The sequence below is a fragment of the Hippocampus zosterae genome, chromosome 3, assembly GCF_025434085.1.
Source record: "Hippocampus zosterae strain Florida chromosome 3, ASM2543408v3, whole genome shotgun sequence".
NCBI classification, from domain to species: domain Eukaryota; kingdom Metazoa; phylum Chordata; class Actinopteri; order Syngnathiformes; family Syngnathidae; genus Hippocampus; species Hippocampus zosterae.
Genome location: NC_067453.1, coordinates 11,696,849 through 11,719,624, shown reverse-complemented (window position 1 = coordinate 11,719,624; position 22,776 = coordinate 11,696,849). Strand labels below are relative to the sequence as shown.

The 22,776-nt window shown below is 40.8% G+C and overlaps 1 protein-coding gene across 4 annotated transcripts in view; it reads right to left on the bottom strand.

Moving 5' to 3' along the window:
- Positions 1-22,776, bottom strand: part of srgap1a (SLIT-ROBO Rho GTPase activating protein 1a) — a 59,727-nt gene that overhangs the window by 6,054 nt on the left and 30,897 nt on the right. For 2 of the 4 annotated variants that reach the window (XM_052061629.1, XM_052061628.1), the window contains exons 4-19: positions 22,079-22,141; positions 19,484-19,663; positions 18,901-19,029; positions 17,841-18,062; positions 16,519-16,620; positions 13,697-13,894; positions 12,890-12,974; positions 12,346-12,373; positions 11,893-11,998; positions 9,685-9,745; positions 8,354-8,431; positions 8,112-8,246; positions 6,845-6,950; positions 6,490-6,714; positions 4,673-4,752; positions 478-658 (exon numbers count right to left, since the gene is read on the bottom strand). In XM_052061629.1, coding sequence (XP_051917589.1) covers positions 478-658; positions 4,673-4,752; positions 6,490-6,714; positions 6,845-6,950; positions 8,112-8,246; positions 8,354-8,431; positions 9,685-9,745; positions 11,893-11,998; positions 12,346-12,373; positions 12,890-12,974; positions 13,697-13,894; positions 16,519-16,620; positions 17,841-18,062; positions 18,901-19,029; positions 19,484-19,663; positions 22,079-22,141 — 1,979 coding nt within the window. Of the gene's footprint in view, positions 1-477; positions 659-4,672; positions 4,753-6,489; positions 6,715-6,844; positions 6,951-8,111; positions 8,247-8,353; positions 8,432-9,684; positions 9,746-11,310; positions 11,345-11,892; positions 11,999-12,345; positions 12,374-12,889; positions 12,975-13,696; positions 13,895-16,518; positions 16,621-17,840; positions 18,063-18,900; positions 19,030-19,483; positions 19,664-22,078; positions 22,142-22,776 lie in introns of all 4 variants that reach the window. The other 2 variants (XM_052061631.1, XM_052061630.1) reach the window with 1 other exon arrangement.

Here is a 22,776-nt window from a genome sequence, read left to right as displayed (position 1 = left end):
GGGAAAGTTACCCCTGCTAACATGGCCGCTATATTGACGGACTTTATAGCCTGCTCTAGTCTACTGTAAAATCAAAGAGAGCAGTCTAAGCCAGATACGCATGACCAGTCACCATGACCAGTTTGTTGATCGCGCCACAGTGCCGTTTATTGACCCTGTGGTCAAGTGTGGCCAATCCTGCAGCTGACAGGAAAGGTACTGTATAAAGGGGCGTGAGTGGACTGGACATTATTTTGTGTCCGCTGAATCAGGGGTTCGTTGAATCGATGTTCTGTACAAGTATTTTTTTTTTTTTAATGGAGTCTTTATAATCCCTTTAGATTGTGTAAATTGTCGTAAAGTTATTACCGATCACTGTACAGTCTTTAAACCACCACAGTCAAAAGCAGGGTTCACAATCATGTTTGAAATGACCTATAAATGTACACTGCAATCTAAAATAATGGTTTACATGTACATTTATTCGAGCTCACTCACATGTCCTGGACCACAATATATTGGTGCGGCACCAGGCCGTCGATGCCGTTGTGCCGCCCCTCCCACCAGTCTTCTGACGCTCGCTGGTAGAGCAGCAGTGAGGCACCCTTCTTGAAGGACAACTCTCTGGAAGAGCGCCCGACGTAATCAAACTTGGCAATGGCTTCAATAGGCTCACCCTCTGTCAACAAGGAGGAATAGAGAGGTCAGGTACAGTATGTCAAGTGTGACAAAGACATCCGGAAAATTACACATGGGGGGGGGGGGGGCCTTCCATATTTCATCTCAACTAGAGGTATGCAATTAAAAGCACATCTCTGATACAGATGTACACATGGATGCTCAAGTATGACAGCTGGCGCACGTGAAGTTAGTGTACTGACTGTGAGACAGTTGGTTATTTTAGCTTGACAGCGCAGCACCAGGCCTGAGGTCCTAGCACACTGTATTTATAGAAGCTGGTGAGAGGAGATTTAAATTACTCATGGGGAAGTCAGTAAGTATGTGGATCATTAGAGTGAGCTGATAACTGTACAGGTGGACCTCTGGATCACTGACAGGGGAAATAAACATCGGCAATAAATTTCTGAGGTGGTTTAGTGCACCTCAGATAATTCACTTTAATGATTGTGCTCTTCGTTAATTCACTGAAATGCTTGCAAACTCAAAAAGTGAAGTCCAGAACACTTTTTAGGCGACCGCTGCCAGGTCCCTATTGTTTTTGTAAACATGTTTCTTTTTTTTTCTTCCATTAATATCATCTTGTGCATGTATCATGGTAATGACTGGTTAGCATGTAGTTAGTATTTAAAAAAGAAAATTAAATAAAGCAGGTTATCTTTAACCTATGTTGACGTGTGACTGCGTCACCGGAAGTTGTTTGTGCTCAGCAGTCTGCAGTTGCAGCTTGTGATAATTATCTATATCTTTAGTCGTTATTATTATTCTCATTCAGAGTTTGTTTTGTACAATTCACCGAGGGGACGGGCAAAGAATGGGAATGTGTCGCATGCCCCAGCGTCTCGCTCTTGCTCATCATGGCATGCGTGTGTACGTGCGTGCGAGCGTTTGTGTGGTAACGGGTCGATCATGGGAGGTCGGTTGATCGAAAAGTAGATCTTCGGCCAAAAAAAGTTTAGGCACCCCTGATCTAAATGGTCCATCGGGGTTGATTTGTGAGTATGAATGGTTGTTCATCTAAATGTGTTCTGCGACTGGCTGGCGAGCTGTTCAGGGTGTACCCCTCTCAAAGACAGGCTGCAGCACGCCTGCAACCCTTATGAATTGAATCGGATACAACTTTATTGTCAAATGTGCTGTATATACTATGTGTAACAGACAGCACAAATGACATTTCTTCGCTCTGAAGATAAGCGGTTCAAAAGATGGACGGATGAATTATTGTCACGGACAATGAATTGTACTTGAAAGGCGTGTACGTTCCACATGAACTGGGCATTGTAGAAAACGATGAAATAAAAATAGCCCTCGAGTGCCAGCAAAGACGTATATTACATGCTGTATATTGCACATACATTATTGATGATCAATTTGATTGATTTTAAACAAAAAAAAGATGCAAGTGACAGACCGGTACCGTTTTTTTTTTCTACTACAAATCACTTTCAAGGGTAATTATGTTCTGTTTGCTAATGTTTTGCCACAAAAACTGTTTGAGGATAGCCACACACACACACACAATTGCACATAGAGACCATAAAAGAAATGAAGGCTACACATACTGAATTTGTCACTTGCTCACTTGTACGGCTGGTGGTTTTGCTCCTCTTTGCCCTTGTGTTGGTTCGCGACTAAGTCTCCAAGCAAGTGTGCACTACAGCAACACGGTCTAAAAATAGAATCTTTGTTCCTCTCTGCCCTCCTCCCACTCCAAGTCAGACGTGTGGTCCCTGGACAGATGCAGCCTAACCAAAACACATATCCTATATAAACTGCTTGAAGAATAGTGAATGGCTGGATTTCTGAGCATGCCAGTGATTTTCTGTATGGAGTGGAGGTTACTTAATTTGTCAATGTGTCCTTTTCCATCTCATTAATAGTTTATTGTACCCCCACTCCTCAAGTCCGAGCCCTTTAGTGGCAGTCTCTTGCCTCCATGAGTTGTCGAGAAAGGTGCAATAGATGTGATGTGGCGTCAACGAATTGTGACAAGCAGGAATTTACTGTCTGAATTAATTGGGCTAAGCTGCAGCGGACATGCTGTTAATAAAGCTGACCCTCATTGGCATATGGCATTTTTCCTCGTTCTGCTTCTCACTACTGTATATGGCTTCCACTTTTTGAGATCTCGTTACAGTAGAACCTCTAGAGTCAAATAGATCCTGTTCCGTGACACAAATTTTAATGTATTTTCCTCAAAACAAATAAAGCAAAATGAACTACTGTAAATTGTTCCAAGCAAAAACTGTGCCTCTACAAATGCTTGAGTCAAATTTACCATTCTTAACATACGAGCAGAGAGAAGTTAACCACTGGATAGATACCAAATAAAACTGAAATAAAGCACAGCTATTTGGTTGTGACATAGAAAAACAGAATCAGTCATCCTAAAACGCTTTGTCAAATTAACTTGTGTATATAAGGATATTATGACCGGATTATGACAGCAATGATATTGCTAAAACTAGACTGAGCAGGCAGATGCTTTTTCAATATCACACAGTAAAATTTCATTTTCTGTGACCTTTTTTTCTTTGCCGTAACTGGTACCCTTCCACGCACAACAATTACCTCGGCATACAAAGAACATGCATACTTTGCTTTGAGTTTTTAAACTTGGTTCAAATACATTTTTGCAGTGTGTGGGAGCATCGCTAAAAATGAAAAATGCACTCTGTGCGCGCTCTGTCTGTTGAAGAACCGCTAAAAGTCGGGACTTGCTGTGCCTCACTGTAAAATACAATATTGCCGTTCAACATGTCCAATTCAATAAAACATGTGCCTGTGGGTACATCTGACAACGAGGACGACATGTTGTCCTCCTACAACGTGATATGTAATCAATGTGCATTTTGTTTCAACTATGACCTTAGAGCAAAATCACCAACTACTGCATCATCAATGTATCAGTGGTGTCGTAGAAGTTAACATTGTCATTGCATTTAAGGTAGGTTGTATGAGGTAGAAACACACACACACACACGTTAATTATTTGCAGATTTTCACTATTCACGTGCAGACCAGACCCCTATCCCTCCACAAATAGCATGGGCACAATGTGCCTAAAATATTTAGATTTTGCAACAAGTTAAAAAAAACTGATACATTATTTGAGAAATAGTCAGGGAAAAATTGTATCTAGTCTTTTAAAAGCAGCACTGATTTTCTTAATCCTCCATCCATCCATCCATCCATCCATCCTATTAAAAAAAAGCTCAAGCTGCTGTGTGCCACCCTCTGGCACGACCCAGGTGAGGCACACTTTGAAAACCGCTGACTGGAAACAGGGTTGGGAGAGTCTCTGCCCATCCCCATACTAGCTCGTTGTCACATGAACATACATCACTTCAACGTATTTTATAGAATTTTTTCACCAGTGACAATGGCAGGATCTGGTCTTTGCGTCCTTACTAATTCTGTCACTTTTTAGTTTGAAGCAGACATGGTTTCTGTTTCACCCCAATGAAAGAAAACATCTGTTCACACATCTTGGCAGTATCCCAATAGGCGAGAGAAACTTGTAGTTGTTAGTCCTTCATATTTTTCTTGGATACATGAAACTGGTTCAAAGAAAATTAAACCGAGATGAAAATGAAAAGCAAATAAAACCTGACACTCCTGCCAAACATGTTCACCTTTCCAAATCATAATACAAAAGTAAAAGTGTAAACTTTCAAACAAGTGGTTTGTCCGTGAGGGGCTCAATTGGTGTTTGACCGAAATGGAGAATAAAAGGCATATTGAGGCGGCCCCAAGGGAAAAGCTGAAACATTAGAATACGAATAGTCATCCAACCTTTTAAACCAAGTATCCGGCCCTTCAAGGTTACTGCAATTAACAGGCTGAATGGTGGGATTAGCTGCATTGAGCTTGGTTTAACCCTCACAAAACCACTGAGGAAAGAACGTGTGACATGACTTTGGATTTTGACATGACAGTTACAGCATGGATATGGATGGGAAAAAGATTGCTGTATTATTATTATCTGCAACATCTACTGCATGTCTTTACTCACCATCCTCACTGGTGTGCGTCTCTGTGCCTACTTCATTGTCCACCTCCTCCAGTACTCCGTGCTCACTGTAGGGGCTCTCACTGTGGAGGAAGACGGACAAACGGGCAGTCATGTATTTATCATACAAAGGAGTCTATTGCTTCTTTGGACAGCTGGAAAGAAAGAAGACTTGTACTCATGAAATGAAAACAGGGCTTATTATACTGGTGGTATTCTGTGTGGATTCATTCCTCCATCTTTAGTTTGGCCTCTTTTTCTCAAATGGTCTCCGTGTGACATCATGGGAGAGCTGAACACAACTCTGTAGAACAGAATACCCGCCCCCTGACCGTCTCCTCCCTTGGTAACATGTCACACACCACCTCTTATTTTACAAGAAGGGAGGCAGCCACAAGTGCAAATCTCCCAAGGGATTGATGTGTGGGTCATGCTGAGATGGGTGATTAGCTCGAGCCAGGGATAAAACCGTGTCAGCTTATGGTGAGCCAACCAAAGAAAAGGAAAAGTAGAGGTGGTAAAGAAATGTTATGTTTGTTTACATAGAAGCCCCTCAAATATATTAATTCCGTTCACCTAATCACAGGTGACCTCTATCATTTAGTACAATGGTTATTGTTTCAAGCGACTATTTTCACCCAGGAAGGATTCATCAAGTAAAAAAAAAAAAAAATACCTAATTGAAGCTGTTTTACAGGATTATGGAGAAAAATACTTTTTTGTAAAAGAATAATTTCAAGTATAGCACCACTATTCTTTTTTGCTTTTGTGACATCTCAAACATCAAAATAAGACTTTGTTTCGAAAAAAGAAAAAGAAAAAACAACATAAACAACACCACAAAAGATCCTTTGATAGCAAAAATATGTATCTGCACTCTACTGAACTGAAATGAACTATGAACATAAGTGAAACAATTGGTTCAGTTAGTGTGTGCACACGCATGTATGCACGCACACGCGTGCATGTGTGTCCCCGGCCAACTTGCAATTTCGTGAGCGGGCATGTGTGTGCTCCTCATTTAGGCTTTTTTTTTTTTTGCATGATTCAGAATGAAACAATTGCCTTAACACGAGGGCACACAGCATGTCTTTCTTGTTTCTCTTCGCTTGCCTTTGTGAGGGCACCTTCACTGCGGTGTGTCTTTTGCATGAGGCAGACGTGCACACGGAGCCTCTTTTGATGGCTGCCCGTTACTTTTGCATGGACAAAAGTGTCCTGCTGCTTTCAGCAACTCCATCTCCCTCGTCATGGTGGAAGATTTTCTTCCCCAAAAGCAATCCTCACTGGTTACCGGTAATTGTTTTGATTTCTCCATCGCTACTGGTTCAAATGCACTCTCTACAAACTACACGTTACTCCACCCAACTCAATGCTATTCCACAAATCCCTCAATGCATCCATCCCTCTCCACTTCTACTTGTTCTGCAGTATGATCCTGGCTGATCCCTTACATCTGCTGCCACCTGCTAAACACGTCATGGGTGGGTGGTCATAGATGCTTTTCTAGTCCTGGCAAATAAAAGAGTTAACATTCTTGAAAATATATTACATCAACACACTGCATACCTTTCATGTTGAGTGACTGCCATAGCATGAGATTGTTTGACTCACAGGATAAAAGTAAATAAACAATATGAAAAAGATATACATTCGTCCAAAAACTCATTTTGGCAATGCGTGACCTGATTGTGATTCCGCTTTTGTGCGTGGTAAGCTTCAACCTGACTGAGACACCAGTAAATCAGCTGTAGCACAGTACGGAAAAGTGTTTTTGTTGGAAAATCCATTATTTAACAGTCCTGGTCATCATCCCTTACCAATAATCTCCTCCTGCCATACACTTCTCATAGATTGGACCATCCAGTTCTTTGGTATCAGGAAAGATTGTCTCATTGTGAATAATGATGGTCTTGATGATCTCGTTGACGTGGGTCTGGCAGGAGACCTGGTCCTGGCTCTCTGGAGTAGGCATGAGCGTCGGGCCAAAGCAAATGGCTAAGTTGTATGGATCCATCATGTTCTCGTCACTATATTGAGATAGGCTGCAGGGGGGGGGGGGGGGGGGGGGGGGGGTCGTGAAATATAAATGACATTTCAGATGGACTGCAAACGTCAGCTGTGGACAGAAATAAGCAAATTCTTTCTTGAATAGGATTTTCTGATTAAACTTACTGGTTGAGAAAGGCAAAGAGGTAGCGCATCACAACAAGGACTGATCGGGGAATGGTCAGGAGGATCTTGCGGATGTACAGTGCTCTGTCGTATAGATTTTCTATTCCTATAGCAGCAACAACAACAACAAAAAGGGTGTGAAATTCACGTCGAAAAAGTTCTCATCCTCCTGGTAAAAGCCATTAAGATCTCACAGTTTAATATGCGACTGTCCAAGGTGGCACTTGAATTTGCTCATTTTATTTGGGTGAATTGTGGTTCTGCTGGCTGCTAAAAATAGCTTCGTCACCCTCCGGTCACTCTGTGCCATCTGGGGCACCTGGGATTATTGTGACACATTACAGCTTTCATGAAAAACTAAGGTTCTCTGACTTTGGTCAAGCAAACATTGAGAGATAAAACACTCAAATTGGAATTTGCACATTTTCGCCTTCTTCGGGACTCACGGTCGACTGTCAAAACCCTTGTGTGTCATCACTTTCTCATGTTTGGTGGCTTAGAGCGGGAACTCAGAGGGCAGGGCTTGCCAAATAACTGAACCGACAGCTAAATACAGCACTAAAGATCCCTGAACTAAAGCCTGTGCAGCAGAACCAAGCAACAGCTCCGTAGTGCATATTCTACAATGAAATACAGAACTAAGATGCAGTGCTTCTAAAGAAACAAAAACAAAAAATAAAAAACAAACAATCAACTGAGAACACTAGTTAAAAAAATTGCCTCAGGCTCATCTCAGCAACTCCACCTTGAAGAAACTTTTTTTTCCCTTTCAAATGTGGAGCCCTGCTGGGTGCACAGGCCACACTGGAATCACTGTCACGTTGCGTTGGGGAATGTAAACAGGAATCTCCATCACTCATACAGCACAAGTGGGCTTAAGTACACCCAGGAACACATTAACCTCGACACCATCACACACGACATTGCATCACACATGTCTGTGTAATATTCTGGGGAGGGGGGGGGGTGTTCACAAGTTGAGCGAGTGACAGACTAATTGAAACCTCTTTTTTTTATTACATCGAATTTGACAAAGATTTCTTGTCAGGCAAACACCCAGAATGTCGAATAAACAGGTTCTCATTGACTGATCGCGGTATACATCGGTGACACATGAAACGATTATTTTTTCATAATGTTCAAAGTTGTGAACTTCGAACAACTTTGACTTTGGAAGAATGATTGAACTGAATTACTGAATAAAGTGAACATGTTTGAAAGAGTAAAAGAAATATCAGCAATGCAATCTGGTTAGATATGTACTTACGGATGCAGGATAGCAGTTCACTGAATCTATCTTTGGGGAAAAGAGGGTTCTCCAGGCCGCGGAAGTAGAGTTTAAGCACGCCTGCCACCGAGTTGATGTCATGATTATTCTCATCATCTACCAGAGGGTCATTTCCTTTAACATGGACACATTAATCAAGTCAGTTGGGATGTTTTAAGTGTAAATTAAATGAATCACGTTGCAATCATAAGTGCTCTGCTCAGGTTTTGCTGAATAAATACCTCTTTCAAATGAATTTTTAATGTCATTGACTTCCAACTGAGAACCAGATACCCGAAATATTCCCTGATGCTGGAGGCCTGCTCAGAGAGACAAAGACAAATAGTCAGGAAACTGGGAAAGAAGGCAAACATATCTTCATATGTTAAGAGCAGAAAAAGAGTAACTTGGTCAACAAAATCACATTTTACTCATTATATCCCTGCCCATCTCGAATCAAGAATGATTTCTGTTAAGGTGGACTTAATAGTCCCCATGGGAATCAGCAATTCAGTGATGGCGGAATTTGCAGCGGATTTCAAAGGAATGGAAATAAGGGTGCAGAATATTACGTTGACATCCCAGCAGCTAAATGTCACGGTCAGACAGGCTACGTTCACACTGGAGGGCACGAGTTGCCCAATTCAGAATTTTCTGAGGGCGAGGGGGTGCTTTTCTTTCTCTTCATTTCATGGAGACGTCCAGTAAAGATGTTCTCACGTCATTGCCGCGCGTTAATAAATGAACCGTCTGTGTGCTTGAATTACATTTATTCTCATACTGTATGTAGCATGTTTACAAATTTGAGTTCAAATGGCTAGTTTACACTTTAAATGTTTGCTTAAATAGCACTTGTTCTGCTTCAAATCCAAAGTTTGGTGAAATGTTTTGCACATTCTAAGTAATGAATATAAAATCCATTATCACCGTTAAACAAATCTGCCCTAGAGAGACAAAGAGAATACTGATGTTGATTGTTTTATAACCACACTGTTTCCAATGTGTTTTGGTTTTGAAGATAATTTCTGAAAAGAATTCTGACTTCATCCATCCACTAATTTGCTTTGTAAGTGGTCATTATAAGTCATTTTTAATGACCGTCGGAAAAAAAAAACAACTTTCAAGTCACGGAATCAAGATATTCTCCGCGGAATCAACACTTTTCCTTTGCAGATTCCTCGCGGGACTAGCATGCCTCTAAACTAGGATTAGCATTTAACAGGGGAAAAAGGGCAGTGATCAAAATGAGCTATATTTAGCCTGTTTGTCTGCTTTTAGATTTATCTTTCTCAATTAGCTGCTTGAAGCTGACATTATAAACCAAAGGATATCTCATCTTCAAAGCTTTGAGGTAATGTTCTTTTAAGGGTCTTGTTTCCACTCAAGAAGCTCAGAACCAAGCGGTGCATTTTCCCATGAATGTCAGGGAAACTCCCTTGTCACACACCAACAATTTGCATCGTACATAGTCATTTAACAACAAACAGTAGTTGGGCTGCTCAGGAAAGATGTCAATCTATTCATGTTGCATTTATATGACTTTTTTACACAAGAGAGAGTAAAGACAACTCACCATATAAATTTATGTAACGAATGCAGCTCTCAACCACACGAGGAATAGCTTGCCCAGAATCCTTAAAAAGATTGAAAACACATCTTTATCTAATACTGTATATGCTTAACTTAAGAAAGCAACTCATCCTGGATTTTAGACTGGGATCAAATCAAAATCCAGTCTGTGTTTTGACATTTGCACAGTTTAGATATATCTTGGATTTTTTTTTTAAACTTCTGTAAACACTAATAAAATTAGCAGGTTTATTCTGGAATAATGACTTTGGCGAATGTGAAAGCACAATTTTATACTCCATACTATAACATGTATCACACGCATCATTGCTGTCCAACAAAAAAAAAAAAAAGAATTAAAATTCAATGAGTGTTTGTTTGTTTGTTTTTTAACTTCAAAAATGTTTTTCTTTATGCTTGTTTTTTTTGTGGAACAGCGACAACATACAATCATGCAAAACGTGCACAACCTTTTTTTTAAATTGCTAATATGATTGGGTTAAAAGAGGAAGTGATGGTTAGTTTGCTGACACAGACAGAGTTGACTTCAGCTACAATTAGTGGTTACAACATATCTTATGATTATAGGGAGGTACGGTATGTATAACCCTGTGATTCAATTTTAACTTATTTAAAATTCTATATTTAGCTACTTCCTGTCTCTGACAGTATATTCACATCAAAGGCCTGCATGAGAATCATGATCATTCATCATTTAGAAGCCTTCACACATTGAAAGTGAAGTAGTTGCATGAAGATACACCTTCTAAATGCACTCAGGAATGGGCAGCACTCTTATTCTGGTTCTGTGCCAGCCACTGCTGAAGAGCAGTACTGCATAGCAGTGCATGCTTTTAATGTTACAGTGGATCTGTTTACAGCTCTCATGTGTATATACACAGTCCAAAAGGGTCCATTGGCCAATACTGGCTATCAATTTTGGAAGTGGAGCCTCAGACAGCTGAGGAAAAAGTCTGATGCAGCAGAATTATGTAATAGCATGTTTTTGCACGGATTACGAGTGACTGATCGCTATTAAAGTAACTTTACTGAATAGATAATACTCACACAAACATGAGTACTTCTCAGAAGATATTGTTTGATGCATTTTAAGATTGCGAAATTCCACCAAAACCACCAAAGCAAACTGCACAGAGAAAGGCCTAACATGATATAGATTTGAAGCCACGTATGATCAGCCTGAAACCGTGACACTGTAGAAGTGCATTATTGCATAGTAACTGCATGTTACCGATAGTTCTCACTCTAGACATACTGTATTTTCATTGTTTCACTATCGTCATTGACAGCCTTACACTGAGGGGTTATAATAGTGACGCCACTTTTTCATAAAAGCCTAGGAACAAGTTTTCATCAAGACAGTTTACTGCTTAAATTTTACGAGTGTGAAGTGAAATGAAATGTTTTCTTTTTTTAAATTCTAAAACAGAATTAATGAAGTTGAAGCTCTTGGACACACAGAGACATCTTTGTAATTTCAACTGTAACCAAGTCATTTCTGTCCAAGTCAGAGGATACCTACAAACACAAATACAGTAAGTGTCATGTTAAGGCATAATAGAAAGCAGGCAAGCAGTAAGGGCTCCCCAAGATGCTTCAAGATGTCTACCTGATGACGAGCATGTGAGTTCCGTCGTCCACGGCTATCGACAGGCAACGCGAAAGAGAGAGAAAGAAGCAAGACCCAGATTAGGACCACAGCAGCTGCTCACCAAGGCTTTTACCAAGAGTGCACCCTCAACCCACAGTCTGCTGGCATTAAACCAAAAAGAACCAGAAACTGAACACGATGGCACTGGTCACCGGATGTGGCAGTGAAAAGAAGAGGAGGAAGCCAGCACACTTTATCAGTTTGGCATCCACTTAGACTGTCCCGAATCCTGATCTTTTCACTGGACTCTGCATTCTGGAGATGCCAGAGAGACTCACTGATGTGGGGTTAAGCACTGAGTCAAAAGAAACTGACTGAGACAAACATGTAGCCATCCCAGTGGCATTTTTCGTTTTCCAGAAGGCCTTGCAACCGATTCATGCCACTGCTACAGTTTAGGCTGAGACAGATGTTTGCAGGTTCAAGCTAAACCGCAGCTTAAACAGCTTGGGGGATCCCATTAACATGGCCAGAGAGCTGGAGCAAGAGAGAAAATGAGGAGGGGAAGCAATGTTGAGCGGACAGTGTGGTTTTCGGTACCTTGATATACGACTCCATATTTCCATTAAATAACCTAACATTAAAAACAGAGCGGGGTCTAGCCCGCCTGGTGCCTGTGTGGGTTTTGTACAGGCCATTGGGATGTCTAGAATACAAAAAATGTATTAGAAGTAGCAAGCAATGTTACCCTCCAGTAAAAATTACGTCCATGAATTACCGGTATGTTGAATCAGTCATGTTATGAGGGAGATGCTAATAAAACCTCCTAACAGCCTTTTTCTTTACAGCCCGGGATAGGGGTGATCAAACTCACCAAAGAGTTCACAATGCATTGGCAAAATAATCAGTTAACCATAAAAAATATGATGTTGATGGCATCTTGTTTTGAATATGTTAATGTGTGGCCAAATATTTGCTTATGCCACTGAATGAGGTGAATACGCACTGGTCCTGAGGTATGGTGGGAGTTTTTTTGTTTGTTTTTGTTTTTACCTTGTGGTCATGTAGTCAGCTCTGTGCCCTAAAGAGATAAAATAGAAACAATGCTTGGTGAGTAGGCATGCCAGTTTATGTCTTTGAGCGCCGTGTGCATGCACATTGAGAAGCCTAGGTGACCTTTCACTTGCCTGGACTATTGCGTTCTCAATGCATATCTCAACACACATATCTGTACTCTAAGACAGCAGCATAGAACTGAACAGAAATGTGGGCCCCCATTTACTCATGGTAATGCCAGAAAGGTTCACAGTTGGATACCTTTTTGTTTTTTTTTGTTTTGGGGAGGGGGCGAGGCCATCTGCTCCTTGAACAGGTTTTGACCTGTCTTAAGGGCGTTGAATAGAACTCATTCCTATCATTTACAGGAATTTTGGAGACTTTGTTACTGCACAGCATAACTAATGATGATAATTTGAATTGAGAGGATGATAGACATGTTCACATTTGAACAATATATTATCTCAATCATTGAATAACTGTGTAAAAATAAGGAATTTCATACTATTCAGAGGTTTACTTCATGACCAAGTGACTGTACCTTCACCAAGCGTCCTCTTCAGCAAATCATGTTTGGCCTGGAGTTTGGAGATGAGATTGCTGCCCTCCAGAAACTCACGAAATTTCTGTGGGAGGATTTCAAATAATTACAAAGCTGCCTCAAAAGCCGGTCAAATCACCCACAAAGATATCATTACGACAGCTAAGTGTATGGGGCACAGAGAAATTGCTGAACTTCTTCAAAGCATGTCCATTTTCAGAATGGAACAAGTAAGCTCACATCAAAGGATTAGTTTGTGATACCTCCACCTTTGCCAGAAGAGGAGGAAGCATCACTGAGTCATTCCAATATGTTTTAAGTCTAAATTGAAGTCAGACATCTGATTTAGCATTGAGTTTTAATTTGAAAATATTTCTACCATTACAAGGTAATACGTCACTTGGCTTTTATTTTTAAGTTGGCTTTTGGAAGCAGTGGTTGTAGCGGCTGAGTTTACTTCGACTGATGGCTGGCCTGACCACAGTCAAGATGGCTGAGCTGCAAGTATGCAAATACTCATTGACATACTCGAATCTGACGCACATTAATACTTTCAGAGCACGTACATATCTGTGCACCGCTTATGTGCACCCATGTTTATATCAGATCAGATCAGATATTCTTTATTTGTCCCACACTGGGGAAATTTACAGTCTACAGCAGCAAGATTGTGGGTAGAAAGAAGAAATAATATATATACAGTATAATATATATCTGAAGAATATACAGTATATTAAAACAAAACAAAAAAAGGCTTTAAATTGTTTCCCTTTCTCTCTGCTTGCTTCGTGCCACCTCAAGACTCACCATGAAGTAGAACTGCTCGGTCTCCTGCTGGTTGGCCCTCCTCTTCGCAATGCTCGGCTTGCTGAGGTATGTCTCTGACACAGTGGACCTGACCGACTCAGTGGATCTACTGTGATGGAAGCACTCCGAAACGTCATAATCTTCAATGGTCACCATGTCCTGAATGGTGGTGAGAGTGGCCTCCGATGTTTTTTTCACCTGTAGATAAGTGGGATGACAAAGATGATGACTGCGTTCGAAGCACAGTGTGTTGTGACATACGATAATCGCCTTTTAGTGCTAGCCCATGACAAAAAAAGTAAGTCAAAGTAAAAGCAATCTTGTTATGTGCACTCAAAGGGGCCAAAGGTGAACAGAAGATTGTAGCGTCAGGTGTCGGCTTTCCATCCCTTCGCCCAATAATGCACACTATTGTGACTTAAGGGAAACAAACATTTCATATGTGAAAGAAAATTACAATTGACATGGCCCACTTATAAGATTCTTCTTATTTAAGACAGCAGTATGTCTTTAGGTCATGAACACTCACACCTAGTATAACATTCTGGAGGTTTAAAAATGTCTGTAGCTTTTAAAACACAATGTAGTCGTAAAGATGGAATCCGGTCATCAACCAACTATAAGTGGAGCTCTGATGTACAGGTAGTTGCTTTTATCTGGGGGGAAAACAACCTGACAAGGAAACATGTATTTTTTATATAAAGTATGAGACAAGAGCACAAAGGAGGAACTCATATCTGTTTTCCTTGCTCGAGATTCAAGACATTTATTAAGCCATATTATTTAAAATAAAAGGATGATGATTCCCAAGGAATAAATCAACTGTGTCCTTGGGAAACACTACTAAATTAGAGGCAAATATCAGACCTTGAACCTTGCTTGGTGGCAACAAGAACTCTCTTTTAAAACAAAAATCCACAACTAATGCAAAGTAAATTCAGCAAATTTTCACCATTTCACAGCAATGAAAGAGCAAAGGAAACAGATGCACTTCTGTCAAGCACTGTCCTCAAGCGTTTCCCGGCCGGATGAAGACAGGTTTGCTATGTTTGACAGTTCATGCTTGGTGTCGTCAAAATGCTTTTAACGTTCATTTTTCAAGGATGCGTCTGGCACACAGTGCCAGCGTAGCGAGGCCATCTGGTAATAATAAACAAGGCAGCAGTGTCTTTCCATTTTGCCCCACCAGGACATCCACTTAATCCATACAAGGACATCAAGCTTGTCATCACAAGAACCAATGTGGGAAGTAAATATGTTGAATTCTAAATGGACAGATTAATGTTTTCTTTTGGGGGGGGGGGGGTTGTAGACAATCAGGTACTGGTGTGTTAGTTTTGATGACCAATGACGTCATACATGATGAGTCCTGAGAAGTCCTCTGCGCAAACATTTCATTTTCGAAATACCAAACCCAAATATTCTAATCCTCAGTCATTGTGGAATACTGAGAATAGTGCTCATATGGTGACAGTGGAAAGAAACTGGGAAAAAAGGAAGAGGAGAGAGAGCAGCCTGATGGATGTGACTATAATCTCTCGTCTTATTTAACTCTAACTTATTTAACTCTTTAACTCCTTGCCACTAACAAGAGAATTTGTCAAGTAAAATGATGATGTGGTGTCCTGTGGATGAGACTCCCTTCTTAATCTTGGTTAACTGTGGACACTTGATGGCAGCAGTTGGTCTCTTTGGATAAAAACAGAAAGCAGAAGAAGTAATGTGGGGCAATCCGCAATTACTTGAAAGAATAACTGTGCAAAGTAGTATGGAGAGAGGACAAGAGAATGGTGAAATGCAAGAGATAGGTCAATTACAAGCAGCTCACGTTGTTTGTTGTGGTAGACCAAACAATGTTGACAAGGGAGATGACGGAGAGGATTCAAAGGAAGTGGAGGTGGAAACATGACAAACACTAGAAAAGCCACTGCTGGTTCCGGCATCCAGCAACATGGCTGTTTGAGCCGTATTTGAAAGGCTTTTCATAATCGAGGGCTGACGAACTTACACAGCGACCCAATTGTATTTGTCACATGTGTGGTTCCTTTCTACATCATTCGATAGCAGCTGAGATTCAGAAAGACACAAAGGTAAGCGCTAACTTCCGATGCAGCTTAATGGACGGATTTGACGGACAATATTCACAATCAAGCTTTTGTAAATGTGCTTTAACTGTATCACACAGATCGTTCTCCCAAAGTTCCGGACAGTGCAAAGAGAAATTTAAAAAAAATCACAGTACCCCTTGTAGGGGGGGAAGCAGTAAAATTCCGTCTCCTGTATGGCTAAAACTACAGGTATTAAACACACACGCACACAATCCTGTCAATAGCTATAACTCTGTAAATAGTTTTTCAAATATGAAATTATTGTTGATGCACTTTATCGCAGGTAAATAAATTATTTTGGCATTAAAAAACCCATTTTCATTGCTTTTGTTCATGTTCTATATCAGGGAAAGACTGTTGAGATGTCACTAAACCCAAAAATATAAGTGCCAAAGTCACTGTTCGGCAGACAAAACATATTTTCACAAAAGCTTGTTTTCTCCTTAATTTCCCCGTGATTGGTGATTTGGTTGAAACCAAGGTATTTTCAAATGATGATTACTTAACGGAATACAGAAGAACCATAGTTTTTTTTTTTTACACACACAAAATTCTGTCGGCCTTGAAAGATGAGTCAAAATGCTTGAAATCGGATGGCACTGTAGTTGTCTTTTCAGAAAATGCTCGGCACTGAAAGAGTTTAGGTATTTGCATGCAACGTTACTGAAGGAATTCCCAATATAAAAAGGATGCTCAAAATTCAAACTGCTTTACCTCTTCATTTTCAATCTTCAGAGTAGACAGGCGAGACTGCAGCTGCTGGAACCTCAGTATTAGCTCTCCATTCACTGGTGGCTGAATTGAGATCTGGCCCACCTAAAAGAATATTAAAAAAATGTCTAATATTTAAGACGAGAATCACTTTCTCCATTGCTAATCACAGTTGAATTTGGTTTTGCAACTGAAGCAAACAGATTATCAATAAAAATAGGGCTCCCCAACATGGTGGCTGTGGGCACCAGGTGCTCACCCCCCCATTCAAGGACCACATAAATAGCCCACGAGTGTCTAAAAGTAGCTAACAAGTGGTGGGAAATTATGATTTTCTAGGGATGTTGTAGAAGCCATAATTTGAAAATGTTAAACACCTGGAGCCGTAAAAAAAAAGTGTTGCATAACATTACATCAATCCGTTTCCTGCGTTCTTAAATAATCAAGGTAATTTCAAGAGTCAGTCAGTGTCTAAAAATTGATTTTCACTTTGTCCACTTTGTCCTTGATGTTTCAAGTGGGAATCAATTAAAATCATTCATCTTCCGAACCGCTTGATCTTCACTAGGGTCGCGGGGGGTGCTGGAGCCTATCCCAGCTGTCTTCGGGTAGTAGGCGGGGGACACCCTGAATCGGTTGCCAGCCAATCACAGGGCACACAGAGACGAACAACCATTCGCACTCACACTCACACCTAGGGACAATCTAGAGTGTTCAATCAGCCTGTCACGCATGTTTTTGGAATGTGGGAGGAAACCGGAGCACCCGGAGAAAACCCACGCAGGCCCGGGGAGAACATGCAAACTCCACACAGGGAGGCCGGAGCTGGAATCGAACCCGGTACCTCTGCACTGTGAAGCCGAAGTGCTAACCACTGGACTACCGGGTCGCCCTCAATTAAAATCCAATATGTTAAATAGTGTTATTCAAAACAACTTTGCAGATTCACGGACAATTGTCAATCTCCATCCCAAGCACCCTCACCCGCCAACAGGGAGCGGATATTGGGCTTTTGATTACATACATGCGATCTCTCTCTTCAGACTGGGGGCGCATTGCAAAAAAATAAAAATAATAATAATAATTGCCGGTCTGGGTCCCGATATGAAATTGACTGAGGTCGGATTTGAAAAAATAGGAACTGAGCCGTTCAGTATGCCATAAAAAATGCATGAAATAAGTAAAGATCGGGTACTGGTTTCATACGAGTAACAAAAAAACAAACAAAAAAAAGATTTGGATCGCGCTTGTCTGTTTTCCCAACAATAAATTTAAAGTGTATCGTTACTACATTCGCTCTTAACATTGTTTTCAACTGAACTCACCTCATCTCCCATGTGAGGCTGAAACTCAAATTTCGCAGGCGGACAGAAGGCCGTAGGGAACATCTCCATAAACCTTTGCCTGTCGCTTCTTGGGTCCAAGCTGTCTACCGCGTTTTCAATTATGTCAAGACCCTCATGGCGAGACGTCTCCAGGTTGTATTCAGCTGACAGGTACGTCCGCAGGGCTCGATTCAAACTGGCGTGGTATCCCAAATCACAGCACTAGACAGAAAGGTAAACAGGAAGTAACTGTTGGACACGACCATTGTAACCAGTTGGCCCTCTATAGCACATTATTATGCTCAGGATACAAGATATTTGAAATACTCTAAAATTTGAAATATGGCCAAAGTTTATGCACCAAAGACAATACAAACGCACGCAAACAAAAACAATTTTACACTGTAAACGTCTCCATCAATAAAGAAATGTGCCGAGTCAGCCAATACGGCTCACGTAGGCATCTTTGCATATAAATTCTCAAACACAAATCCTGGAGAGATCTGAAGGCTTGTGAGCAAGGCAGAGTGAAGGGTAATTTCACCACACAGCATGCTGCGGAATAGAGATCACACTTCAGTCATCTCCTTCATTCCTGTCTGGAATACAAATTCCCAATAGCTTGATTTAAAAAAAAGTCCACCCTCCCTTCATTCTATTTAGCAGCAATATTACTTTTATTACAATTTGAATATCACGACTATTACTAGATACACCCAAAATATGTTGCGCAATATCCAATAAAGCAATTGCCAATAATGTGTGTCTGGAAGATTTCCGAAAGTCACTCAAAGCAATCTGCTGGCAAGTCAAAAGTGAAATATTGACGAACCACAAAAACTACCAACATATACAGTAGCTTCATACAATACACATTTTTTAGTAAATTGAGAGAAAATATGCAATGATGTACAGTACTTTTCTCACTGGTTTACAACAGCAAATCTCTTCGAAAGGTGTGTAAAACAATCCTGAACTACAACACCTTAAAAACAAACACCCAAGCCACTGCAGCTACAACACAACACAGATGTTGACAAAAGCATGTATTAATACTCACATCAATTAGGTCTGACAGGTCATGAATGTAGTACTTGAAAACAGATGAGTTGGTGGCTTCCAGTGTCAGAAGGTACTCATTTCGTGCTTTGATCGACTTCATCTTGTTCTCTGAGTACTTGGCTTGACGCTAATGAGAGGATTGGAATCAAGAATGAGATGTGAACAACCGAGCGTGTGAGGCGTAATGAGCTATGCGATGAGTCATGAATTGCCATTTTGACCAATGAGTGTGCTTTTGTCCCTGCACACCCGGCAGAGAACAACTGTGTCAAGCATGAGCTTTTTAAAAGCAGACGTGAGTCACAAATAAGAAACAGCATATCAGACTTCTCCTGAACTATTAGGCTTCAGCCTACACTTCCTCTCAAGCAGACTGTCAGGAGGCTGTTAGTCACCATCCAATGACCAATGCACTCTATATTTCTACACTCCCTACTACTACAGACTATTCCAGGAAGACCAAAAAAAAACATTTCCAATGCACATTTCATATGTTGTCTCAAAACGAGAAAGAAGCTAAACAGAACTTCCACAAATAAGCCCTCCCGACTGAGAAATGCGACTCTGCTGTAATAACGTACCTTCTCCTTCATCTTCTCAATTTTCTTCACAGAGTTGCGCTTCTGGTATTTGTCTTCCGTGCGGATGCTGAAAACTGGATCTGCCCTACCGATCTGCTTTTCCTCTTGCTTTTCTGCCTCCTTCAGTTTGCTTTCCGCACTAATGCTTTCTGAGTGATACATGTGGTAAGTCTTCATCACCTAGAGAGAGAAAAGGAAGTTTGCAAGGAACAACTTTTCATGCTTGTTTGGTATGCAAAGCAATTCATGTGTCAATGAGATCTCAGGTCGGGAGTCTAATAACTCATTGCTGTATGACCGACCATTTGTACAAAGCACACAGTTGATTCTCCCTAATCATATGGCATTTGTTTCAAACAGGTTCAAACCTTCAACAAGCATGTGGCTTTTTGCTTCAGTGCAATAATCTACACATGACAATGTGCACAAGAATACTGATGCCATTAGAGAAAAGCTTTTAGTGCAGGGGGATGAATTGCATCATGTTACAAGTGAACTGCTGATTAAAAAATTGTATTGAAATATCAGCCTCGAGAGATTGTTAGTGTGCATATTATTCACAGTCACTAAGTACAGATCCATTATATACAGACTTAATCAATGAAAGTAAAACAATAAAGCATGAATATGAATTGCAGGTATTCAATAGCGGACAAGAGATATTAATGTCCCAGACCCAGCCGTAGTGTTGACACCACACCAACATTTTGACATCAAAATTAGACTTGCTTCTGCTACCCGATACTTGAGCCTTTGTCATATGTAAGCACAGAGGAACAATAACTGACAATTCTACAGTAACCAGACCAATGTTTGAGTATTTGAGGTGGCATTGAATATTGCCCTAATTTACTGTTATTGGATCGATACAAGTGACGCCATTTTTCCTCAATATTAGTCAGACAATTATCGGTCTGCTAGTTATCCTGAGTACTGACTATCTCTCTTTGTGGCCAACCTGAAGAGATTTTCATGCCAGGTATTCTCCAGCCAGGCTCTCTGATATCCTTGGCTTTAGCGGCCCAGTCTTATGGACGTTTTTCCCACCCACTGAGAACTTGTCTTGCCTCTTTTTAAAAAGCTGCAAGACATGATTCCTTTTTCAACTTTGACGACACGGTTCTCCGATATGCCTTTGTCGTCTGAATCTTCCTCACCCCCAAAATGGCTCTACACTCTCCGTTACCACCACCTTACAGTCCCTAACGTCCTTCAGTTTACATTGTCTGCACAAGATGTAATCCACCAATGTACTCTACCTCAGCACTTGTCGGTCACCCTATGTTCTTCTGGAGGAAAGGGTTTGTGCCAGCCATTTCCATCCTTTTGGTAAACTCCATCAAGTCCCAAGCTTTTCTTGTGATAAACCTAGCATTCAAAGTCCCCACTTTCATGTCGAGGCTCTGTGCGTTCCTCTTCTCTTTCTGCTTGTGTATGTGCTTTCCACCACCGCCCTGCAAGTTAGCGGCACCAATGGCGGCCATTGTTAACCAAGGCCACGACTGATCCAGTATGGAATTAGTTGGATGAAGGCTCATAATTGTTTGGCAAAGTTTGAGGAGAGATGCCCTTCCTGACGCAAGCCCCTGCATTAACCTGGGCGTGAAACCGACCGAGGGTCTGAACCATCTTGTGCTCCCAACTGCTGCATTTGCAGTTTAGGTCTCCTACATACATATAATGATGAAGACTGTAACATCTAATCAATGAACAGTTAGGACACAATAGTTGCATATTACTAAAGTGTCATTCAAATATCTAATTTTACTCTTGTTGCCAAAGTATGAGAGAAGTTACAAACGTCAGCAAATTATAGCTCCAGAACCCTTCCAAGCACAAAACTTACAAAAACCCTCCGCTTTAACATCCATTCAGACGAGCCCATCTCATAATCTAAACATTTTTTCCCCTCAAAATTAGTTATTTCTGGACAGCGAGAACACTGCAAAGCCTAATGTGGAAGCTTTTGCCCTTGGTTTGGGTTTGGCTCAACTCGCACTAATTTAGGGACGGTTGACTGACCGTGGGCAATGTACTGCACACTTACTGGTCTAGAATCTGGCACTGCTGTGTTGACTTTGCTGCTTCTTTTAGATTGGCATATTTAGAGACAGACCAGACCTGTAATTACACTGGTGGGGGCAGACATACGGACTCTGGATGTCTGATGCAATAGCTTACCCAAGTGTGTATGCCTCAACATTGTATGTGCGCATGCACATCAACAAGGGCTAAACCAGGTCAAATCGACGAGTGTATTAAGAGTGACACATTGTATATCGATTTGAGCGTGACACACTGTGTTATGGTTGGAACATATTACCTCTGTTGTCATCCTTTCTAGGAACGAAATGCTTTCCTGAAGTTGTCTTAAATTCAGGTAACCACTCTACTGGGATTATCATACTTTACAAGATATGAATTACGATTTAAAAAATAAAACATATTATTGTCTGCTGTAATGAAGTAGATGTTATTAGTTGCATTTTGGAGCAACAGTAGTAGAGACAATTTGTCAGGAGTTCTTAGTAGGGCAATGCAGGGCAATGCACTTAAAGCACATTAGCTCAAAAATGGGAAATCATTACTACTTACCGTGTATAGCTCATTAAGGACCTTCATTAAGTCTTCCTGGAGCTGAAATGCTATTTCCTTGCTCTGGAACAATAATAGAAAGAGAGAGAAAACAATGAGAAAGAACAGAGCAAATTGCTTATTCAACATTTTATCTCTGCTGCTAACATTTCCAAATACTAACAGACCACAGACAGGCAAATACATTTTTTGAAATAGGAAGATATAGAAAGGGAAATGAATGGCCTTTACCATTCATTCAAGTTCCACTCACACCAGACAGTACATACTACAATAATGTACCCCATTTTTAAGATTATGATTCATGGTAATTAATTCTGATCTTTCCACTCAAGCTGAGAGCATGCTTCATAACAGTACAGCACATGATTACAGTCTTGGCCTGAATAGAACTTATCAAACCCCATGAGCCGACGATTTTCTGATGTTGCCTCGAGATCTGACAAAACCCCACAACTCAAGTGGAACAGACGTGATATTATCGATTCCTGAAGTAATTATCTTACCATGAAGTTGAAAAATAAATGACTGGCACAATTTTTTGCCATTTAAATGTCCTGCTTATGCAAGTTACATGGTCAGATGCATAACAGGGACAATCAGACAGACGTGAAGATCCACTTTTCATCACCAATAAATTCCTCTTGAAAGCCCTTTACTAATTGGTAGTAAATTCTTGTTTTGGTGACAGGTGACAA